This window comes from Platalea leucorodia, assembly GCF_965183815.1.
Source record: "Platalea leucorodia genome assembly, chromosome: 2".
Lineage (NCBI taxonomy): Eukaryota > Metazoa > Chordata > Aves > Pelecaniformes > Threskiornithidae > Platalea > Platalea leucorodia.
The window spans coordinates 12,034,051-12,059,296 of NC_138824.1; the positions used below are offsets into that span (position 1 = coordinate 12,034,051).

General features: G+C 39.9%; 1 protein-coding gene across 3 annotated transcripts; it reads right to left on the minus strand.

The window, feature by feature from the left end:
• Positions 1–9: 9 nt before the first annotated feature.
• MRE11 (MRE11 homolog, double strand break repair nuclease) lies at positions 10–25,246 on the minus strand. Of its 3 annotated transcripts, XM_082335442.1 has the most exons (21): positions 25,164–25,246; positions 24,571–24,694; positions 23,962–24,094; positions 22,884–23,044; positions 22,163–22,250; positions 21,078–21,219; positions 19,297–19,411; positions 18,126–18,311; positions 17,483–17,654; positions 16,666–16,746; positions 15,990–16,116; positions 13,986–14,089; positions 11,158–11,331; positions 8,236–8,298; positions 7,044–7,266; positions 5,998–6,081; positions 4,907–4,962; positions 4,368–4,435; positions 3,911–3,989; positions 2,684–2,767; positions 10–86 (listed from the first exon to the last, which is right to left on the minus strand). In XM_082335442.1, exons 2-20 carry the CDS (start codon positions 24,588–24,590, stop codon positions 2,717–2,719), a joined length of 2,127 nt encoding a protein of 708 aa, XP_082191568.1. In that variant the 5' UTR covers positions 24,591–24,694; positions 25,164–25,246; the 3' UTR covers positions 10–86; positions 2,684–2,716. The 3 variants fall into 3 exon arrangements, with proteins under 3 accessions (XP_082191568.1, XP_082191567.1, XP_082191569.1); XM_082335441.1 differs by lacking the exon at positions 10–86 and having other exon boundaries at positions 1,188–2,767; XM_082335443.1 differs by lacking the exons at positions 10–86; positions 2,684–2,767; positions 3,911–3,989; ... (1 more) ...; positions 4,907–4,962; positions 5,998–6,081 and adding an exon at positions 6,822–6,841.

Below are 25,246 nucleotides of genomic sequence, written 5' to 3' on the forward strand. Positions count from 1 at the left end.
GTGAAGGATGCCATCTTTATCTTCTATATGAGACAATTCAACAACTGCTGCACTATAAACAAAGCCGCTGTGAATTTGACAGTTGACTGAAAAAAAATTGTGAAAAAGGTAGAAAGAACGTTTGATACGATTCCTATTAATCCTATATACTTTGCTAAAAATCTTTGGCCAGGATGTGCCTGCAACATTAAGAGAGAGAGTCCCCTTAAGACCTTAGTGAAACAAGAAACTAGACAATTTAAGTCTTTATAACAAAACGGGTTTAATTTAGTGTGACAGGTTGACCTTGGGGGGTTGCCAGGTACCCACCAAGCCGCTCACTTGCAGAACAGGGGGAGAAAATTAGAATCATAGAATCATTAAGGTTGGAAAAGACCCTTAAGATCATCAAGTCCAACCGTTAACCCAGCACTGCCAAGTCCATCACTAAACCATGTCCCTAAGCACCACATCTACCCGTCTTTTAAATACCTCCAGGATTGGGGACTCAACCAATTCCCTGGGCAGCCTGTGCCAGTGCCTGACCAACCTTTTGGTGAAGCAATTTTTCCTAATATCCAACCTAAACTTCCCCTGGCGCAGCTTGAGGCCGTTTCCTCTCATCCTGTCGCTTGTTACTTGGGAGAAGAGACCGACCCCCACCTCACTACAGCCTCCTTTCAGGTAGTTGTAGAGAGCGATAAGGTCTCCCCTCAGCCTCCTTTTCTCCAGACTAAACAACCCCAGCTCCCTCAGCTGCTCTTCATAAGACTTGTGCTCCAGACCCTTCACCATATTTGCATTAGATGCAAAACTTGTGGATCGAGATAAAGGCAGTTAAATGGAAAAAAGCAAAAGTCATGTGTGAAAGCAAAGCATAAACAGAAGATTTATTCTTTATGGTAATGTAATCCCCCCCTCCTCCTTTCCTTCAGCTGTTATTGCTGAGCACAACATCATATGGTATGAAGTATCTCTGTGGTCAGCTGGGGTTGGCTGTCCTGGCTGTGTCCCCTCCCAACCCCTGCCCAGCCTACTGGCCTTTGCAGGGGCACTGGAGAGACAGCCTTGACGCTGTGGAGCACTGCTCCCCAGTAGCCAAAACTATGGTGTGGTATCAACACCCATCTGGCTACAAATGCAGAGCACAGCACTGCATGGGCTGCTATTGAGAAAGTTAACTCTGCCCTGGCCAGACCCAATACATGCGATAGCAACATAGAGCAGCAAAGGGTTTTAAAGATTTCAGTCCATCAGATTCAATGTAGTCCATACAACTGACATTCACAATTTACTTAACAGAAATAGTTTATTTAAAAAAAAAAAATATCTAAACCCTCATCTTGAAGGGTATTTACAGCAGCTTGTTAATTGCATAGGTAATATTATAGCTTTGACAGCCTTTAATGAAAGGAAAGAGCCAGACTACCAAATTATTTGCCGACACCTTAAGTGGTCACACTGTTTGGAAGTTGCTACTAAGCTCTACACTAGAAATTTGCAGGTCTTGATCATTTTTATGAAAGTCTTAGGAAGCTCAAGGCTTGTTTGGTTCCTTGCTACAGCAATGGTCATGTTCAGTGAGAGTCAGAGAAACACAACTGCCCAATCCCATCTCTTTGAAGGAGAAAGCAAAAATGCAAAGGCATGGCTGCAGCTACTCAATGTATTTACTGTTTCTCTGACATGCTGGGGCGTTAACTGATGAACTCTTCTGCCCTTTTCCTTGATTAGCTCTAATGGCCATAGCTTTAGAAGAGCAATTTTTGGGCTGTACAGAGGAGGAAAGAGAGGAGGAGGAGAAGGTCTAAGTCTTGGCTCCTTCAACAGAAGGAGTGGTTCCACCACTGTGAATACAACACTATTTTAAAAGCCATATTTGGAGAATATTTGGAAAATAGTGATGACATTTTAGGAGGGTTACTGAAGCAGTGGGCTGAGGAAACATACCTGAAAAATGTCAATTAAGAAAAATCTAAGAGGCAACGTCCTGCCTGTTACTGGCTCAATTGCTTTAGTCTTCAAGCAGCATTCCTTGTGAAGCTGTAAGGTTCTAGCCCTTACATCTTATTTACAGGGTAACAGCTGACAACGCAGTTCAATCTGAAGTCTTTGGCACTTCTTGAATTACAGAGCAGAATTCGTTCCTGTATACTATGACATTTAATAACAGTGCAATAGTGGGTTTAGTTGTCCTAGCAGAGTTGAAAATACTAGAACATTTTCCAGCTTCAATACTGAAAACCGTATTTTTGGGTCAAACTATTACTTTTCAGAGTTTTTAACTGTATCTGTAGAAAACTGCAAATAAGTACAAGTTTTGTTATACTGAGTCCGTGTCTATATCCATACTTGCATACTACTATAAATTTACTTCTCTGCAAAACTCAAGCCCAAGAGATGGAGTTTTCTATAAAAGATACAATTGTTATTTACATTAGCATCCCAAAAAGAAAACAGGCTTTTAGAAGTTTTAGAAAGAATTTGCAGTTTCAGAAAATACTTCAGAATATTAGACACTCTAGTCTAATGCGTCAAGCAACGCAACACCCAAATAATACCAAATTTGATGCCGCTGGAAAAAAAAAAAAAAAAAAAAAAGAAAAACATTTCATAGAAGTGAAAATTGAACGCAAGCCACCATTTACAGGTAAATGTCATATATAGAATGCCTTGCAAACTACTTTCCATTTTCTTCACTAACTTTCACGGTCTCTCTTGTATAGCGAGCCAGAAATCACTTAGTTCTTCTTGATGTTGCAGTGCTTTTGAATGGATCAAATTCATCCTGCAATTTGTAAACAGATACGCATTACTAGAACTAGGATGGATTCTGAGTCACAAAAAGTAGTCATCTTTGGATTAAAACAGAAAGCCTGGTCACATTATTCCATGTTTTCTGACAGACCTGGTTTTGTTGGTTTTGATATGAAGGAGATTATCCACTGATTTAAAAGTCCAGATCACAAATGTGCAGAGAATAGAAACTGAACTTATGACAATATGATCAGAACAGCTACTTTGAAATGAGGAACAATCTATATTTCAGGTGTGACCTAGGAAAATGTTATCATTATGAGCAGCCCATACCTCAATGAAGTTATGTCCATATACATATCACACATCATAATTTACTGAGATGTGCACGAACCAAGAATACTGTTTCTTTTTGCATGTTCAAGCAAATATCTAGTGTTGTATTTCAGGTACAAGAAGAAGAGATAGCATAGTGGAGAGAAGGGACAAGAATGTAACATTTTCTCTGAAGTGGCCAACACCTGACGTTGGCAAGGCTAGGATCCTGACCGTACGCAACAGTCTGCTAGTCTGTGAAAACAAACTGCACAGTGCTTGACAGTATAATGTGTATTCTATTCAGTGCAAAACTGTGAATAAAGTTCTACTTGTTTAATTATGGAAGAAACCATTTCCTAACAGTTCAAATGCATACCGCAAAAACAGACATCTTAAACTTGAAGATAGTGTTTTAGGTTTTTTTTGAAGTGTATTTACATAATTTGCAACAATAAAACAATAAAGTCCCCTGGAAAATAGCCATTTTTAAATGCAAAGAAATAAAATTCTTCCTTTTTACAAGAATAAAATACATAAACAAATGAAAGGACATAGCCAAGCACTAGAAGAGATTACGATTACCTTCTTCCCCAGGCAAAATAACCTATTCCACACATTTCAGGAATGACAATTAACTGATTAAGAACTGAAGGGAAAAAGGACTGGATATTTTCCTGAGGTGCCTTCTAGCCTTACTTTTGACGATTATGTATATATTCTATGATTATGTATATATTCTAATTAAAGCGGGGGGAAGTCAATTTTACTCTGAAATGCTTTATTCAAATAGCTGTAAAACAGGACGCTATAGAAACGTACACAAAATAAAAGAAAAAAAGACCACTATATGGCATACCTCATCTGACTCAAAATCAACTCCTCTAGATGTTTGGCTTTGTGAACCTCTTTTACTAAGTGAAGATGTAGCTGACAACCTTTAAACATACAAAGAGAAAAAAGGGCATCAGCATGCTCTCAAATACCAGACGTTCCAATAACTTTCCCTTCAACTTAGATTTGAACCACCAATACAGAGATTAAGAATGAACAGAAATAACAATAAGTAGAACGATTCAAATTCTCAAGCTAACATATTAATTCTAAAGCTCTGACCTAGCTGATCTCAATCAGTAGACCAATTTATTGTTATAGAAAGATCATCCACATTAATAGGTAAAAATTTATATAAATTTTCTAAGTAGTGTTATGACTTTCTTAAAAATCTGCTTTTTAAGGTAGTGGATTGTGGTAGTGCTGATTGCCAGTCAGAAACAAGGCAGTTATGGTAGCATTCATGACGTGAACATACCGACCTTTGATTTACTTTGGAAGTAGGAACAATAGAAATGTCTTCTAGATCAGAGTCATCATAAATAATATCCTGAAAAAAATATATAATTTATAAAACTTTTTTGCAGAATTTATTCTTGCAGAGAGATAGTGCATAATACCACAGTACCATAGCATAGAACCTTTGGGGTTTTTTCCAACTATATACCTACTTAGTTATCATACACACTTGACAGGCCTCCAGGCTAGAACTGTACAATGTGCAAATACAGCACAAGTTTTGCTCTTCAGATCTTTGATCTTGCAAAAACCCCCAAAATACTCGTGTATATACACTCTGTATCTTAGACTATGGTCACAAATAAAACAGGGTCTTTGTTTTTCTCAGATGTACCAAAAAGGGTACAAAAGGTCTACAAATTAACATCCAGAAACTTACTGCTGGAACTGATAGCTTGGGAACATCTGCTGGTTTAAGCTAATGTTTTGACCATATATTTATTTTTCAAATCAGAAGACAGCACAAGGCACCACAACTTCACTCATGCAAGATGCTTCTTACCTCAGAGTAAGATTTAGATGAATTCAAGGTGGGCTCTGGTTTCAAAGACTTAAAGGCTAGAATAAAACAAATGTAATATTTTTAAAGTGCTCACACAATAAAATGCAAACAACATTATATCATTCTTTTTATTGAAGACCTGCTTAGCATGCATTTCCTCTGCAAAATACCCCGTAAAACAAACAAGCAAAACCCACCAAACCCAAACCAAAACATAAATTAAGCCTTTGCTAGAGTCTAACAACCCAGGGATCTAACCCTCTGGGCAGCAGCAGGTGCTTCCCAGTCTGACTAAAAACCTTCAGTAACTTTGGTTAAGAGGAAGAGAAAAATATTACTATAATTGATACTCCTGCATGTCTAACAGTTTAGACATCAACACGTCTGCTAAAATTGATTTCTCTGCAGTATTTTAGGTCATTTGCTGACCAATTTAAAATTTAGCAAATTGGTGATTAATTTAAAACTTGCTCTACCTTAGGGTATTTTGTGTGGGACTTAGGTATAGATTTGTGAGCAGTATTTTTTCTTTAATATGCAGATTACCTACACTGTTTCCTCAGAGCCTGTCCTCTGTAGCAAGGAAGGGCTACTCTCACATATGCGGCTTAAATCGCAGATAAGTTTCTCTTCCCTAGTAAAAACTGGCATTTCTAAAACTTGGTACAATGCAAGACTAAATGGATTTGCATTAAAGCTTACTAACTTGTAAACAGCAGTCAAGTTTAAACTTTTTATCCAGTGAGGAATATTCTGCATAAAGAGATGCTATTAAGTCACATTCCCCCTATGCTTATTCCTTAAGGAACTGCATACAGTAAGATGTTCCCTACTTCCAGTTCTAGTCAGAAGTTCCTGACACATTTCATTTTACCCCGTGACAGTAGGATATCACTATTCTTTTTTTTTCCCCCCTCCATTTTAATCTCTCTCATCACTTAGTTATCCTGTTTCATCAGAACTGAAAGAATCTCTCACAGCTGAACTGGACTAATAGAAATAAAGGCAATTAAGGCACTTCATCATTAAACAAACACCTTCATTACAATTTGAGAGAGCAGATTAGAGTAATGGACAGATTGAAGGCGTACCATCCATGATAGACATATTCTTGGCAGGCACAGATACAGGCTTGTAGGTTCTGCTGCTAGTAGCTGACTCTTGGGTAATGCTTCCTGTAGGAATAATAAACAATGTGCAAATCTGTTCAGTGGTTATTTTTTTTTCCCCTTTAATCTATCATTACTGAGTGGGAAGTCACTTAAAAACCTACATTCCTCTTTACTCCTTCACTTTCTTCCTTGAATCCAAGCCCTCCTTACACGCAGAACTGCTCTGGGTCAAGTGCTCAAAGCTCCACAGACACAGCCTCGTAACACGCACGCCCCTGCTCTGATGGGATCACAACAGGGTTGGAGCGCATGCTCACAGAGCTAGTTTAAAGGCACTAACCAAAGCTGCCCTAAGATGACTGCCTTTATTTCAACTCATCCTGATCTTAGACCTTTGGGCATATTACTGAGACAACTCAAAAGATTATATTACTGCAAGGCCCCATCTTTTCTTTTTTTACTTTTATATATATATTTATATAATATATAAAATACATATTATATATAATAATTATATATATATATAATGGAAGTACATATATAACGGAAGTACCGCTATCACTGTAAAGCGCACAATCACACATAGCTAAGAAGCTATTTAATTCATTTTGCTTCGGAAACACTCTCCATTTTCTCAGTCACTAGAAACAATGAAGTCTCTTGTAAATTGCATTAGGATAGAGATAATCTGTACCTCCTCTCTATACTGATCAAATGCATTACCTTGGGCAGTAACAAAGGTTTGTCCATGCACTTTATTGCACAGACCTTCCCAACAATGCATCTTTTAAGAGTCTACTACGGATATTTTTCTTTTAATCACCTGTGAAAAAGTCACAACTTAAGCCTTGTAAGGCAGTCAACTGTACGTAATATGACACCAAAAATATTTGTAAATAATTTTTCTTCCCAGTAGGAGTCCTTAAGCAACAAATTTCCACTTAATGGAAGCATCAGAAGAGAGTCACCTTTTAAAGAAAAAAAAGTCAGTAACTGCAGTACAAAGAATATGAAGTTTTTCTTACCTCTTCCCCTTCGAGATGAACCTCTTGCTGTTGAATTTTGTCCTCTTGCCATTGAATTTTGTCCTCTTGCCCTACCTCTTGCTCTTCCTCGTCTTGGTGTTGCAGGAAGGCCATCGTCTGAATCACCAGTGCCTTTCATCCCTGTATCCATGAGTTCTTCATCACTGGAGGCTGCGACAAGAATTGCATCCTCAGATCTGTGGGCTCTAGCCCTGGTCATTGCCTGAAATGGAACAATAAGTGCTATAGGAAAAAGAATCTTAAATGATGAAATGCACCAGTGTTAAATCCTAGTTGTGATATATAGTTCTAAACCATTGAGGCTTAGAAGACCCAAATCCACAGCATTATGGAAGGCAAGTCTGTCAAAAAGCAGGGACAGTATTTAGCCTATTTAATTTAGATGTGTACATATAAAGTAGTTAGCTAAGCTCTGATAACAGAATGGAGCTAGTTAATATCATAGATTGTCAGTGGAGTTTGGTGAACAGTTCAGGTCATCCTACATCAGCTATGTACACCTGCTCAGAGGAAGCACCCTCTGGGCTCCATTGACTTGATCTTCATTGATGTCAGTGGGTGCTTCAGACAACTAGATCACGTGAAGATATCTTGGATTAGGAGAACTGAATCTCACCCCAGGTGTCCTTTTGCTCACAATTTCATTCCAGTCCAACATAGCTTGCAAAGACAAAGGAGCACCAATGCTGTCAGCGGTTGGCAGTTCTCTTTGGAAAGACATATGCAATCTAGATATGAATCTCTGGGAGATCTAAGACTGAGATCTAAGATTGCTGATGAGGACAACAGTACCTGAAGGTTTACCAATAATACCAATTTGTTCCAGTAATATCACTCAATACAGACCATCCACATGTCCACTGGTGATGGGAACACGAATTGTTTAAGCTGACAGATCTCTGAAGATCACCTGCCTGGTCTAACCTCAGTTCAAAGCAAGAACATTCAGGTTCACAAATTTGCACAAGAAAAGAGATCTCAAAAGCCAAATCCAGGAGTAGCTTAGGCACATATTATACCAAGGAAGGTTTAAAAAAGACTTACTAATCTTCCCTAGGCAGACAGGCACTTTTTGGCAAGGACAATGCTGAAGTATTGCTAAGTGACTTCATTCATATGCAGAAGTCACCATTCCATTCTTCAGCCTATACTCAAAATTCAAAGGAGTTACCTCACGAACTTCCTCATCCTCTTCTTCGGTATTCTTTTTTCTACTCTCCCTGAATTTTCGCACCTGAATAAAAAAAGAATTCCCATCAAAATAACAGTTCATTTCATACAATAATCAAAACACAGTAAGTGAGAAGTCTTGATCACTGAATTATTAAGTCAAGCTCATGTGAGAGGCAAAGAAGGGTGCAAGAATAACTGAACAATTTGTTTAGAGCCTTTTCACGCTGTCCTACAGTTTAAGGATCTCACATTCTCTTAATAACTGGAGCTGCATCACTGGGGAGAAAAAAGCTTGGGACATGATGAAAAGTAGGAGGTAATATGTTCAAGAGAAGGAGAGTATACATAATTTGACAATAAGGGACTGTGAAACATGAACACCGGCAAGTGCTCAAGCCACATGGCCCAAGCCGCAGAAGGCAAAGGCAGGGACTGGGAGAATGAAGAACCGCCCGTTGTAGAAGATCAGGTTCAAGACCATCTAAGGAACCTGAAGGTGCACAAGCCTAGGGGACCTAATGAGATGCATCCATGGGGCCTGAGGGACCTGACAGATGAAGTTGCTAAGCCCCTACCCATCACATTTGAGAAGCCGTGGCAGTCCAGTGAAGTTCCCACTGACTGGGAAAGGGAAAACGTAACCCCCATTTTTAAAAAGGGAAAAAAGGAAGACCCAGGGAACCACAGGCCAGTCAGCCTCACCTCTGTGCCTGGCAAGATCATGGAGCAGATCCTCCTGGAAACAACGCTAAGGCACATGGAAAATAAGGAGGTGATTGGTGACAGCCAGCATAGCTTCACTATGGGCAAACTGTGCCTGACATATTTGGTGGCCTTCTACAATGGGGTTACAGCATTGGTGGATAAGAACAGAGCAACTGACATCATCTACCTGGACCTGTGCAAAGCATTGGACACTGTCCCACATGACATCCTTGTCTCTAAATTGGAGAGACGTGCATTGGATGGATGGACCACTGGGTGGGTAAGGAATTGGATGGACGGTCGCACTCAAAGAGTTGCGGTCAATGGCTCGATGTCCAAGCGGAGACCAGTGACGAGCGGCTTTCCTCAGGGGTCCGTATTGGGACTGGCACTGTTTAACATCTTTGTTGGCGACACAAACAGTGGGACTGAGTGCACCCTCAGCAAGTTTGCAGATGACACCAAGCTGTGTGGTGCAGTTGACACGCTGGAGGGAAGGGATGCCATCCAGAGGGACCCTGACAGGCTGGAGAGGTGGGCCCGTGCGAACCTCCTGAAGTTCAACAAGGCCAAGTACAAGGTCCTGCACATGGGTCAGGGCAACCCCAAGCACAATTACAGGCTGGGCGGAGAATGGATTGAGAGCAGCCCTGAGGAGAAGGACTTGGGGTGTTGGTTGACAAGAAACTCGACTTGACCTGGCAATGTGCGCATGCAGCCCAGAAAGCCAACCGTATCCTGGGCTGCATGAAAAGAAGTGTGGCCAGCAGGTCGAGGGAGGTGATTCTGCCCCTCTACTCTGCTCTGGTGAGACCCCACCTGGAGTACTGTGTCCAGCTCTGGAGCACCCAACATAAGAAGGACATGGACCTGCTGGAGCAGGTCCAGAGGAGGGCCACAAAGATGATCAGAGGGCTAGAGCACCTCTCCTATGAGGACAGGCTGAGAGAGTTGGGGTTGTTCAGCCTGGAGAAGAGAAGGCTCCGGGGAGACCTTATAGCAGCTTTCCAGTACCTGACGGGGGCCTACGAGAAAGCTGGAGAGGGGCTTTTTACAAGGGCCTGTAGCGACAGGACAAGGGGTAATGGCTTTAAATGGAAAGAGGGTAGATTTAGACTAGATCTAAGGAAGAAATTCTTCACTATGAGGGTGGTGAGGCACTGGCACAGATTGCCCAGAGAAGCTGTGGATGCCCCATCCCTGGAAGTGTTCAAGGCCAGGCTGGATGGGGCTTTGAGTGGAAAGTGTCCCTGCCCATGGCAGGGGGGTTGGAATCAGATGATCTTTAAGGTCCCTTCCAACCAAAACCATTCTATGATTCTACGAATAACTGGAAAAGAAGGGGCAGAGAAGCAGCAGCAAGATAGAAAACAACAATACCGCCTCTTCGCATGCAAAAAACGTTGCTATACTTGTACAACTAAGAAAGCTCAACTTGTCAAGTATGGAAAAAAGATATGATGGGTGAGAGGGAAAGAAGGTATTAGTCCAAAAGACAAACAAAAATATCCCCAAAGTGGTGGCACAGAAAGTCCATAGGCACTGATTGTTTATGGTCTCTTTCAATCCCTCATGAATTAAAGCAATCAGCAAGAAAACAGGTAGGTGCAACCTTCCTCCCCCCACCAAATTAGTCTTTACACAGTGCACAGGTAAGCTGCAGAACAACCTGTCACACAATCTTGAATATTACAACTGAACACATAGGCTCACGTGGAAGCTCAGCAAGTTGACAGAGAAGTCTATTAAGGGTTACTAGATACACATAAACCAGGTTTGTCTCTGGGAGACCCTGAGCTGCAAACTGTTAGAAGCTAGTAGAGCACCTGAAGGATAAGTTTCCTTTATGCTTGCCCTGTTCTTGTACTCTTCCCTAAGCCAATACAAAAAAGTTAAGAAGACATTATATCTACCACCTTTCTCACAGTAGAGATACGTATATAGTTCTACACATATTAGAGTGACAGATCTTTTCTACGCATGCGTGTGCAAATAAAGTGAGAATCAGTATAAGCATACCTAAACTCCATTTTCAATACAAGCTTTTAAACTGTGTATTTGAAACTTCATCACCATATTTATTAATTCCAGAAAATTGCTAGAGGCAAGTGTTGCACATGCTCCACATATGGGCAAATTGATTAAACCAGGTTTGAGCATTGCTTTTTCTACTGTCTTGACCTCTCCTAAGGAATTAATATTAACAGAATATTACCTCCTCGTCAATTTTTTCTTCCTCTGCATCAGTGCGACGCTCCTTAAGAAATCTCTGTGTTTTTTCTAGTTGAAATTTCACCAACTCTTCTATGGCATCTTTTTCCTCTTTGTCCACAAACTCCTGCACTGCTTCTCCCATTCCTCTTTCAGTTAGAAGTGAAAGCTGTACTTTCTTTATAATTGGGGAAAACATTTTGTTAAGCATCTGCCATCAAAGAAAGCGAGTAATATTCCTGCTGTTCCAGATAAATATTACATTAAGTTGGTTCCAAAACCAGTAACGTGTATCGAAGATTTCAGAGAAAAGCAGAGCAATAAGCAAATATGTTACTCATCATAATAGTTACAACCCTTTTGCTACTAGCATGTTATACCTACTTAATAGAGTATTTTCCAGACTCGTCAAAGAAAAAAGTTTCATAAACAGTAAAGAAACTACAGTACTAGTCATATAAAATATATATATATATAAAATAAGTTGTCTGAAATGTATTGCTGAGAGAGGAGAGAAGGTAAACTGTATGGTTTCCTAGTTCCCCTCCCTCTTTTAAACTAAAGTTAGGATCAACTTGCAGAGACACAAAAACACTATTAAAAACAGGCCCTGAATTATTGCAGATACTAAATTACTTAGTTTTACTGTAAAATTCTAACATTAAAAAATGGCAGTTACAGAGCAGGGCAGATTATTATTATGAAGCATTAAGTGCTATTAAGCAGAAGTCTACTCTATTGAAATGCAATTCTGTACATACCAATAGTTATCACATGTTCATCACGTGAGATGATATTCATCAAGATATTCTACATTAAGATATTACTACGGACACTAATTAGTAAAGTAGTAGATGCTACAGGTGGCGTTTCACAGCCATTCTCTTCTCTACTCTCCTTCCCAATACAGTAAGAAGAGACATTCTGAGAATGAAACCCCCATATGGACAGTAACGCTTAAATAGCAGCCTCTTTTGTCTGTAAACTACAGCACAGATAATTTCTTAGTAATAAGCATTATATATGCTTATTAATGATTTTTGATCCTTCCTGGTGTCCTTTAGGAACTGTTTTGAGGGTTGCATTAGAAGCATAAAACCTTCCCTGAAATAATGCTGCACAGAGGAATAAATTTTACAGGTATTATAAAATAAGAAGTTTACAAAAAAGTAAGATAAGCATCTTGAAAGAGTGACTGATTGTAATGACGCAGAACATTCATGTTGACTTTGCTACTCTGCTTTAAATATAATGTGGAACTGCACTATGTCTGAGGGCACAAATACACTGCAAAGTAACAAGTTACTCCAAGTCAGCTGGTAATAGTAAATGGTATGGTCTCACATTGACCCTAGAGTAAATTAAGGTAACTTCTCACTCAGAGCATGCTGTCTCATCTTCCTCCTGTAAGAACATGACACATCACTGTCTCCCACAGCATTCTCCTGGAGAACCTGGCTGCACACGGCTTGGATAAGTGCACTCTGCGCTGGGTTAAAAACTGGCTGGACGGCCGAGCCCAGAGAGTGGTGGTGAATGGAGTCAAATCCAGCTGACAGCCGGTCACAAGTGGTGTTCCCCAGGGCTCGGTGTTGGGGCCAGTCCTGTTCAATATCTTCATTGATGATCTGGATGAGGGGATTGAGTGCACCCTCAGTAAGTTTGCAGATGATACTAAGCTGGGTGGAAGTGTCCATCTGCTGGAGGGTAGGATGGCCCTACAGAGGGACCTGGACAGGCTGGATTGTTGGGCCGGGGCCAACTGTATGAGGTTCAACAAGGCTCAGTGCTGGCTCCTGCACTTGGGTCACAACAACCCCATGCAGCGCTACAGGCTGGGGGAGGAGTGGCTGGAGAGCTGCCTGGCAGAAAAGCACCTGGGGGTGTTGGTTGACAGCTGCCTGACCATGAGCCAGCAGTGTGCTCAGGTGGCCAAGAGGGCCAGTGGCATCCTGGCCTGTATCAAGAACAGTGTGGCCAGCAGGACCAGGGAGGTGATAGTGCCCCTGTACTCGGCACTGGTGAGGCTGCACCTCGAGTCCTGTGTTCACTTTTGGGCCCCTCACTACAAGAAGGACACTGAGGTGCTGGAGCGTGTCCACAGAAGAGCAATGGAGCCGGTGAAGGGTCTGGAGCACAAGTCTTATGAGGAGCGGCTGAGGGAGCTGGGGTTGTTTAGTTTGGAGAAGAGGAGGCTGAAGGGAGCTCTCATCACTCTCTGCAACTGCCTGAAAGGAGCCTGAAGCCAGGTGGGGGTTGGTCTCTTCTCCCAAGTAACAAGTGATAGGACGAGAGGAAACGGCCTCAAGCTGCGCCAGGGGAGGTTTAGGTTGGATATTAGGAAAAACTTCTTCACTGAAAGAGTGGTCAGGCACTGGAACAGGCTGCCCAGGGAAGTGGTTGAGTCTCCATCCCTGGAGGTATTTAAAAGAAGGGTAGATGTGGCGCTTAAGGGCATGGTTTAGCGATGGACTTGGCAGTGCTGGGTTAAGGGTTGGACTCGATGATCTTAAGGGTCTTTTCCAACCTTAACGATTCTATGATTCTACGGTTTAGTACAGGACAGACGCTGCAAGTTCACGTGAAGAGTTATCATAATGTTCTCAAGCCAGCATGTGTTCACATACCCTATACGACCTATATACAACAGTTACTTCTTAACCTAAGACATATATTTCATACCGGAATTCACATACAGTTATATAGGAAATAAATTCACTTCTTGGTGAACATCAGAGTCTTTTCAGCATACACTACTTCCATTAAGAAAGCAAAAAAAGATAAAAATATTATATTCCATTAAAAAAAAATTCACAAAAGGTAGAAAGATACCTTCTCCGCTGTCTGAAAATACTGCTTTACAAGGTCTTCTACCCTCAGTGTCGTCCCCTCAGAAGCAGGTCTGCCAACCAGTTTTCCAAAATTAAGATCAGTGTCTAGAACAGAAAAGCACAGTGGCATGTCACCCACGTTTGCAGCTTTTCATTATTATCATCCCACTGACAAGAATAGGAAAAAGGGTTAACATATGCCTTTTAAGAATTGTGGTGCCTTTTATATGTAAAGGCTTTTTGTTCTAACTGTAGTCTATTGTCTGGAAACACATGTAAACAGAATAGATGCAATAACTGTACAAGACCACTCCACCTCTAGCAGATACAAAGTGTTCTTCTAACTACCAAATGTCTGGAATTATAAATTGAACGCTAGGTCCTGAAGATTATTATAATTGAACTCTAGAAGATCGCAAATGGAAGAAAATCAAAGGACCCATCAAAGCACAAAGGCTTTTTTATAAGTAACTCCGTTACTAGACAAGAAATTTTCCTCCAAAGGACGCTGACCGATTTTCAGTAGAAAGCGTTCATAGCTCATTAAGGCTGCTCCCCACTCTCGGGCAGCAAGATAGGAATGACAGAAGAAAGGGGTAATCAATTGAGGTTACCGTATACCACACACAGTAACATAAAGTGACCACAGACTGCTCCAGACATCTGCCACATGCAAGCACAAAACATTGTTATAGAAGCAGCTATGACAAAAGAAACAATAACAGCTTCTGAACTCATGGAGTCTTAACATCACCTGTACTGAACCAGAGCATTATGCGTACATGTACTGAGTCTTGACTGCTTTATTAGCCACCTCCCTTGTATTAGAGGATATCCAATAAAGCAATGCAAAGAACCACGGTATTTCTTTTCGCATTCCCTTCTTGAAGCTGAGATGCACGTTAAGTAGGAAAATTAAAATGTATTGATGAAACATGGTGATAGATGTGGTAGCTATCTTGTATTCCAAAAATGTTAATGAGATTACACAACTAAAAAAAAAAAAAACAACAAAGCAAAATAAAGCAACATCAATACAGCGTAATTAAAAAAACCTCACTAAAAGCAGTTTTTATTCATGAAACGATGTTTTGAACTTTATAAAACAGACAGCGTAAGTAAAAACTGTTAATGGAATTGGAGTACTCAGAATGCACTAATGTGAAATATTAACAGTTCTTTAGCACAGGATGTTCTTGTGCAAGCTGCATCTTCATTAGCGACTATTACAAATCCAGTATTTGGGCAACATCTATTAACAATTTATTAAAAATTCTAGGCACAGTGAGAAATGTTGCAATAGTAACAGCTATTATTTCTTTTGCACAAATGCTTGAATAGAGACATACCTGGAACAGGCAAGCCAAGAGCACCTCATACACATGATTAATTAGGGCAAACAAAATGCTGTCACAGATTCGGACCTTTTTTTTTTTTTTTAAATATACAAACATCTCTCAAGCCCATCCCCTCCATTACTATTTTAGGTATAAACAAATGAATTACTACAGCAATAAAATAAAAAACAAACAAACAAAAAACAAAACCAAACCAAAAAAAACCATAAAAACAAAGGGAAAAAGCACAACGCCCATCTCTCTTCCCGCAGAGTGCCCAAAACCAACCACCTCATTCTGAGAAGTCTCAGAAGTGAGATGTTTAATGCCTTTCATGGTAATTATAATGGAATCATGGAGTAACTCAGTCTGGTATGGGGCTATATGTATGACTATAAGCAACTCAATAAGGTTTGAGGCCAAAGAAAAAGGAATTATTGATGAATAATTGTCAGAAGATGCTGTGCTGAATATCAGAATTCTAGACAAACCCATAAATAGAACAGAAATACTTGTGCAATATATACACTTAAATGAGACTACACATCTTTACTCCTCCTATAAAACATTAGATGGTAGACACCAAGCCTTTGCAAGCGCTGGGTAACAAAATAAAGGAAGAAGAATGAAAACCAAGGCAAGCCAATGATTCCTTCCTTTATAATTACCATTCTTCTCTTTTTGTTCACGATGCCTGAAAAAGTGTATGATGTCTTTTGGGTTAGCCACCCTATCCATGTACTTCTGGCTAAAACGATGGACACTGAATGGTTCAAAGCCACCTGTATAATCAACCTAAGACAGGAAAGGAAAAATTCAGATATGAAACAAACAGAAATAGAGAAGGCACACAAATCAAGGAGTTTGTTACCCTTCAAAGGAAAAATTAAGGTAAAAAAATAAGTCAACCTAAAATTAATGCTTTACTATACTATGCAAAACAGTTAATGGATAATAAGACCTAATAATATCAACAGAATAGCTAATAACAGCCCAGATTCCTAACTTGTTCCATTTACTCGTCTTCAGGAAAGTTTCCATAAATTAGGTTAGGAACAAACACAGGATAATATGACTTAAGAAAAACTTCTCTGTAAATAGCCACTTCTGATGCCCTTACTCAGACCAGCAGTGAAGTACCCTTATGACCAATATCATCCTTTACCGCAGAATACTAGTTAAACCACAGGTAAAAAGAAACATGGTATGAAGGCGATTTACATTCGCCAGTACACAGTAAGAAATTTTATATATTATGGGTTTATACAAAAAGCATGACTTTGCTTTGAAACTTTTCACAGTGACCTTTCAAAACAAAGCAATTCAAACTGAATGATTTCTTACTCGTAATCTTATGAGAGGCTTCTCTGGCTGGCGTGGATTTCCCAAGCGTTCTCTTTCTGCGTTGTCCAGCATCAATTCAACCTGTGAAGCAGAATTAGAAATTCAGTTCCACTTTGTTCTCTTACAGGTGCCTGAACCCTTCAAGTATAACTTAAAATACATCCAGCTGCAGGGGGAAGCTCTGAAAATAAATAATTGTAGGATGCGCTCTCATTCCTGGACACACAGATGTAGCAGTATCCAGCCAGAAGGCATACGAATGAATGAGAAAAGAGTCACAATGAAAGGTTTATCTTTCAGATATAGCGTAGTCTAGCAGTATCTACATCGCTGATCACTCATACTATTTTACTTTATAGCCATTATCCTTTGCTAAGTTTCTAATTCCAGAGAAAAGCAGGAAGAGACTTACACAGACCTAAGAACCAAGAGCAATTAATAAACCTGCTTAGTTACTTCTGCCACTTCACACTGCGCAGCCCAGCTCTCGGGGTTCAGGTGCACGTATTTATGCTGGTTCCAAAGTGCCCATCCAACACCAGCCCACGCTTAGGCGGGAGTTTTTGTACAGAGATGATGTGGACCCCCATAAAGCAGTTCCAGCCTACTCTAACAGGTCATCCCAGTCAAGGAATCTGGAAGCCAAGGCTGCAGTGAACATCATGGAATTAGCTTCCTATGGAAACACTGCCTAAGCCCGTCTCAAATAATATGGGGCAAGACACAAGATTTCTCATCTTCCAGTCTCAAAACCAGTCGCAGATCCCATTCCCTGTCCATACACTGTTATCCATATTCTGTTAGCATTACAAGTTACCTTTTCCATGCAGAATGCTTGTATTGCCTGAGTTACTTTAGGATTGTCGGGATTAAAAAGATCTGGATGATCAGCTAGAACAATATCCTCCATGTGAAAAGTTCGCACTGTCTCTAGAGCAATCTTCTGCATTTTCATTTTTCTCCCTTTAACGTGCAGCAAACCAATGTGTCTAGAAGGAGAAAGGTAACTTACTAGAAGATAAACTTAAGAGAACTATGGTATAAATATTTGTTTTAAAATCATGTTTACTTTTCAGGGACAAAAGTTGAAAAGCTATAGGAAGTTCTTGGATCTGTACTTCAGGGTTGGCCCTGCCAAACTTCAGTTCTATTATATTTAGATTGTGCTTGTTCCATACACAAGCACATGTACACAGTTCCTTGCATTCCAATTTATCATGCTGTAACTCCTCTTAGGTAAGTTCCATTTGCTTCAAATGTCAGGTTTAATCCTAAGTAAAGTAAAAGTTATTCTAGGCACTGACTCCATCTTCTTCATTTGTCATGTCACACTCTGAAGCCAATACACACTATAACCCAAGTCCTTTCATACTTAATAGAAGTATTTTTCCTTTCTCAACACAGCACACGAGAGACATAAGGCAAGGGATAAACAAGAACAAAAAGAAAAGATGACACACTTCTTCACAGCTTCTCCAGGGGACAGAGATGTCACCACCGAACTTCCCGGCTGAGAAACATAGAAACGTTGCTGTTCATTTTGGAATGGAGCTATTTTGCACTCATGTTCATGACCCCACACAACAAGATTAATAAAGTCGTCTAAAAACTGCTCCGGAATGTAGTTGGTAGCTCCATGTTTGCTCCTGTTCAAGAAAAGAGACAAATAATTAGAAAGTGTACAGTCATGGGTGGGCAAGGGGGGAGTGAAGGAGGAGAAAAACATCAGTGTGATTTAAAGTGATACAGAAACTCCAGCAAAACTATCTGATGTACATTTCATATCAGCTACTCTTCACATTTATTCCTTACGCAATTGTTTAAAGCGTTTGGTTAAACAAAAAGGCAACTTACACAGCTCATTCTTTCCTGCTCCCCTCCTTTTATTTGGATCTCCCTTTTCTTTTTACTTGGCTTGCAAGACTTTAGGTTTTTTTTCCATATGACTGCTTTTATAGCACCTCATGGCCTTTTTTTGTTGTTCATTTTGTTTTTTGAATGGTGGAGTAAAAACCACCGAATTAAACAGACATGGGTCACACCACCCCCGATCCCTTTCCAGAAGGCAGGGGAGATGGAAAAGTGAGGACACGTGAGGACTGCACTCTTATTCAGGAAAAATTATAAAAGGATTGGGAAAAGAACTCTGCCTGTTCCTACTACCACTGCTGGGAGAAGTGTGGAGGCAGAAAGAACACATGCTGCCTATCCTCTATTCAAGAGGAACTGTAAAGTATGGCAGTGCAAGTGATGATACGGTACTTGTCAAATTATGATTCAAACAAGGATAGAAAACACAATATGAAGGTTAATGCTCTTTCAGCTCTAACAAGCAGACGTGACTTAATTATATGCATATTACACTACAAACCCTCCACTGCCCCCAACTATAAGAGTTTGGGAAGAGATTTCCCAATGTTCCTAACTCGTTTATTTCAACTCTTTTCCTTTATGATTCTTCTGTAAGAAGAGCTGTAAAACAATGCTTTCATTTGGGAAAACCTTAAGAAAACGGTTACTCACAAGAAGCACCAACTAGCATAGCTCCTTTATCACCTATCCTTTTCAGGGCAGTTTAATGAAGTAACACAATAAGCTTAAAAGTCACTGTAATTCATTCAATAGTGTTACCTATTTTGATGAATCACAAACAAATTAAACCAACTATCTTCATCTTCCTTTGGTCTCAGCATGGTTACTTGTTTATTGACAAACATACGATACAACCTCTCATCTGGAATAGCTCCTGGAGCGGACAAAACGAAATGTTAAAGCATTTTTGTGTGGTAAACCAGCTCTTTATTTTATAGCATTTTTATTAGCAACTCTATTAAAAAGAGCATGAAGAACACAACTTTGTGGCAAGATCAAATCTTCATTTTCATGACCTAAGAAGTCTGAGGCATGATTATGAATTTGAACAGATCGAAGTATACATTGGCTATTTTACTAGAGAGGCTTCTGAATAAGACATTTTAACACGAAATCTACCTTTAAACCACTGCTAAAAGCAGTTTCATTAACTCCATCTGGTTTGAGACCTCTTGCCAGTTTTCTGTGCCAAACAATTGACCATGGGAAGAATTAAAAATATTAGAAGAGGTGTTTTGTTTCTTGTTGACAGAGTAAGAAGTATATTTTGTTGTAAAGTGGCATCTAAAACCAGATACTATCGAGTAGAGACGGAGTTCTTAAACATACCTTGAAATTCTCTACAAAACAAGAGATAAACCATGAATTCTGCAAGGGCTGTGCTTTCCCACACAGCAGGAAAAAGTCTGCAGTACTTCTGAACAATTTGCACTGATTATTTCCTTGATGTTTTTAACAAAGGGGAAAAAAAAAAACAACCAACCATCCATACCCAGGGTTCACGATGCATTTCAATAAAATCCCATATGGAGTCTACATATTCTGTATGAGAACAAATGCTCTCTAAATCAGAGAAAGTCAAGAGGGTATATAATCCTGGCACAAGCTCAGAGAAACATCTCAGGGACGTTTTCATGCAGCAACACCTGTACTTTAGAAAGTTGTTGCATTTCCCAGTAATGATTTGGGGTATTATTGTGGTATTAGAACCCTCACTACCAACCCTGAGAACATCTACCAAGCTTTTAAAGTATCTCATCAAACACATGAAATCATGGCCAACGAGGACTTAACTTATAGCTATAAAAGTTGCTTGGAAATAAGTGTTTAAGCACTCATGACTGGAAATAAAATAAGGGGAAAAAATTAAGATCTTAATAGTTAATTTCTCTAGACAGAAAGCAGTCAAACATCACCATTCTAAGTAAGAAGTGAGGGTAGAGGAGAAAATAGAAAGGGACAAACTGAAGTTGAAAACCCACCACAGAACACCTTTAAAACATGAAATTCTTCGTAAGTTTCTTTAAAGAAACTGGGGTCACCTGTGACAGATGTTACTTATGAACCACTTCAGACAGACATACCAGACATTAGGTTTCTGCTCAGACAGTTTATGTCCTTAAATATAACCAAAATGCCACATGAACATACAGTGTTTAAGTTTTACCTTAACAGGAGGAAATAAGTTTAATACACAACAGTAAGAATTTCAGAGTGTGATTGCCCTGACTCGATACACAGGCACTACCTATGGCTAACTTAAGCAGGGTTCGTTTAAGACCAATAAAAGTATAGAAATAATGTTATTGAAGGATTTATTTTAAAATTAAAAAAAAGCAAAGAAAAAAACCTGTCAGCCAGTGACAACGCAGCAGGAGGAGAAACCCGACACTGTCACAGAACTCAAACGCTTTAATTTAGCATTACTTAGACCTTCATGTTTGTTGCAGCACTATATGTTTGTTCCAACTTAATTTAGACCTATTGAGCTTCAGCAATACATGAACAGTCTAGCCACAGCCTGGCAGACTACTACTTACCCAAGCCGTACAGAGCAATTTTTGTTCTACCCTTACGCAATAAAATGGGACTAATATCTATTTTCTCGACGGAACTTGAACGTCCGAAGTGATTCAACAATCCTGCACAACTTAAAATATCCAACGCACACAGTGCATCTGCCTGTAGAAAATATTAAGAAACAAATATAAAAACTTTGAATGGAACATTTAGTCTTTACAGTTTAAGTGAAACGGTCTTAAAAGGGAGAGAGAATATCTTTCCTTAAGTAACTTCTGCAGTTGAAAAACCCTGCCACATGTATTAAGGGTTTTTTTAGTACTCACGGGTACAGAAGCAAATCCCTTTTCCTTACAAGTCTTGCCTCATTTGAACAACATGAAATTAAACATTAAATCATTCAGAAAAACAAAACAGAAAAAGAAAAAAAAAACAAACCCAAAACAGTCAAAGTCTCTAAACTACTACAGAAAATTATCTGGTTAAGCTAACTACTTCATAGTAGGCCCGAAGTTAAATTTCTGCTGTTAAAACACTGATCTCCATGACACACTGCTATTTGATATAAAATGCAAAATTATTAATTCAATGCACATGCTTTGCTGCTTTCTAAATGTCCTTTTCCTGCTTACTTTTAGTTGTTGATTTTTAAACTAGCATTTCATCATTATTAAATTATGTTACTTGAAAATAGAGGATGCATATCAATTAAATATGCACAAGTCAAAGTACCAAAATTCCCCTTCTTTGAGAAAAAAGCTTTCAGTCTCTACAGATAGAATTTGTTTTAGAAACTTTCTGAAAGGCTGCCATTTCTTGGCATGAAAAGTGATTCTGTTTTCAATGACAGAAATCTATGTAAATTAAGAATTTAAACATAGTTCATATGGATCCCTTAACTTCTTTTCATTCTCTTTTTTAATGTCACACTTAACTTGTCACTAATTAACAGAATTCCTAAAGATACACAAAATATTTACATGAAGAGTGGAGCAACTGACTAAAACTAGCCTGTTCTCCAAGAACTGTATTTCTATACAAGTCTCTATTTCTATAATATTAATTTTGTAATACAACAGTATAGTACAATTATGACAATAATTACCCCTGTGGGATCATCATGATTGCCATGAATACTAAAAATTGGAATAGAAATGTTGAGATTTCTATCCTGATAATTCACCCATGGAAACCTGAACAAGAAGAGGAAAAAAAAGTTAAACTCTATCTGCAAATTTGTGGACAATTCTCAATATTCTCTTCAAATTAACATCCTCACAGATACATCACGACAGCAGCACAAATGAGTACTAAGTGGCCATGAATAAGCTTAAGCTGCAGAGCGTAAGAAGATTCTTACTCTTGGACTGGAATGGCACTTCCCACTGGGAACAGGGTGGCAAAAAGATCCTATTTTTTTTTAGACCAAGCCTATGAAAAGAATTGTACAACGTGTGTGGTACGTGCAAGAGCAGCAGACTGGGCTGTGCAATCTTTGTTAACACACAAAGAACTCTGCTGGTTTTACCACAGCAATTCTTGAAAATTGGTTTACTTGCATTGTACTTGCAGGACAGAAACTATGTATTGCATAAACATATCGAATGTCACAACACATTCAGAAGTTTCTCAAAAAATTGTGTGCATTCCTTTATAGACTTAAATTATAAAAGATGATAGCTGAAGTCATCCCATAAGCTGTCCCACACAAACAGGCCTAAAACTTCAAGGTTCCAGTCACGGAGGATATAAATCATGAAAATCACCACACGCTCACCCAATACACAAACCAAACCTTACACCGTAATTTATAGGAACATACTTACTTGCTATAATGAAAATTAACTGCCTGATCACTCAAAATTTCAAACTGAACAGGACGATCACCCATGCAGTATTTTCTTAGTGACTCCAAACAAGAGTGTACTGTTTTTCTGGAAGGTTTGTTTTCATGAAAAAGGTCCCCACCTAATAAAACAAAGTCCACCTGTATGTAACAAAAAGCTCTATTATTTTAATACAACAACATTTTGTATTGCCTTGAGAGACTTCTAAGTACATTCTTTAAATTATTTCTTCTAAGGATTTCCACATACCCCTTCATATCTGGGCTTATAGGTAAAAGGAGCTGGTAGTTGCAGACATGGTATTTCATTTCCTCATGAAACAAACATTAATTAAATTATTCATTAAAACAAAACCAAATCCAAAAAGACCCATTTGTGAAGAGCTATAGGAGAAAACAACTGATAGTGTTGAAAACAATACCAGTGAAGTGTTTTAATAAGGGTCTCCAGATTGGCTCCTGAACATTTTCGTTGACAGGCATGAAGAGATACGTTATCTTTTCATTGCTGTGGTACCTAGTGGGAAAAAATCAGTAGCTATCGCCACATCACTTTAAGAAGATACTAGTTGCAGTTTCTCTATATATTTAGCTTCTGAAAAAGCTTTAGGGGGGGAAAAAAATACTCTTCATTAAAATTACAAATAATTTAACTACAAAACATTCAGTCATTAAAAACAGAAACAACACTTTAAAAGTTTCTTTTTTTCCTACTTTCTGAGTTGTCTGAAAACTTTGTATCATTACCTTCACTCTCCCCAATTATTTTCCCTTCTTGCAGTGACAAACACTCTCTAAATACTGCTGGAACTGGTGCGGGCAATCTGAAACCACTCTTAATGCAACCAGGGTCATAATTTAATAAGAACACTCTCAGAAAGGAATAGGCATTTCTTTCACTAAAACAGAAACGTAGCTGGTTACAATAAATAGTTTAGTTTAGTCATTTAATTTGATATTACTAAAGATTGCACCAGGACTAAGCTTTATAGCTTCTGGCAGGTTGGAATGTATTTTCCACAGCCTCACTCCTTCACTTTCCCAAAAGCAGTACTTACTTCATTTTTTTGAGCATGGTCCAGAATTTCATTGAAAGTTACAAATGTATCATTTCCACGCACTGGGTCCTTCTCCAAATAGCCAAGATGAATATCAGTAGCAATAAGTATTTTAAAGGTATCTTCGTCATCCCTGAATAAAACAGGAAAATTTGTGTTAGAAAGCAATATACCTCAGAATTTCAACACAGACTTTACTAAGGTAAGCTGTTCTGTCCAAAGTCATTAAATACACAGATTTGTTACAGAACTCTATCAACATATCATTCCTGCAATATTCTCCAAACATTTCACTACTTTTATTGCAAACAGCACTTCACCAAACCAACCAGTTTGAAGATTTGGTTATGCCAATCAGCCCGCTCTAGAACAGGGCTGCAGCCATCTCTCTCAAGTAGCTCATGAAAAACAAAGAATCCTTTGTATGTTTTCTGCCTTTAAAAAGACTTGGTGAACAAACATTCAATTTCTCTCTTTGCACTGGTAATCTACATATATCGATGAAAGCAAGTCTGATGGTCCTAAGGACATGAGGGGAAACGCAAACACCCAAAGACTTGCTATCTGACATGCCAGAACTGCACACAGCTGCGGACAAGAGGAGCTTACTGTGAGTTGATGGCGCTCATCTTCGTGCCAAGACTCCTCGCAAAAAGGCTCTGGACACAGCTTATTACGTCAGGTCAGGAGGTCGGTTAACTCAGTTTCTATCTTCATAGATGCTACGAAAAGCCTAAGAAACAAAACCAGAAGGGAAGCAGAATGAAGGGCACAGTGGGCCGAGCCACCAGTTACCCCCTCTGCCACTGGTGACCCTCGCCTGCAAAAACCCTCGGGCCAAGGAAAGCTCCGGGCTTGGTTCAACCCTGTGCTACCGCGCAAGAGGCACGGCGACCCCGCGGGGCGCCGCCAGCCCGCCCCCCGGGAAGGGAGCGCTGCTCCTGACGCCTCCCGCCCCGGCCAGGCCACCCGGAGGGACGCGGGGAGCCTGCAGCTCCACGGGAACGGCGGCAAAACGTGAGCGGGCAGGAGGCGGGGCGGATAGACACGGCGGCCCCGGGTCCGCGGGACGAGCACGACCGCCATCGGGGCCAGCAGCGGGGCGCTGCCCAGCTCAAAACGGAGGACGAGGGGGGAGGCCGCAGTCCGCCCCCGGGGGCCCGCGTCCGTCCCGTCCCGTCCCGTCCCGTCCCGTCCCTCACCCCCCGGCCTAGCGCGGCCACTGGCTCCCGCGCGCCGTTTCCATGGCGCCGAGAAGGGCGGGGCCCGCCGCCGCCGCTCTCGC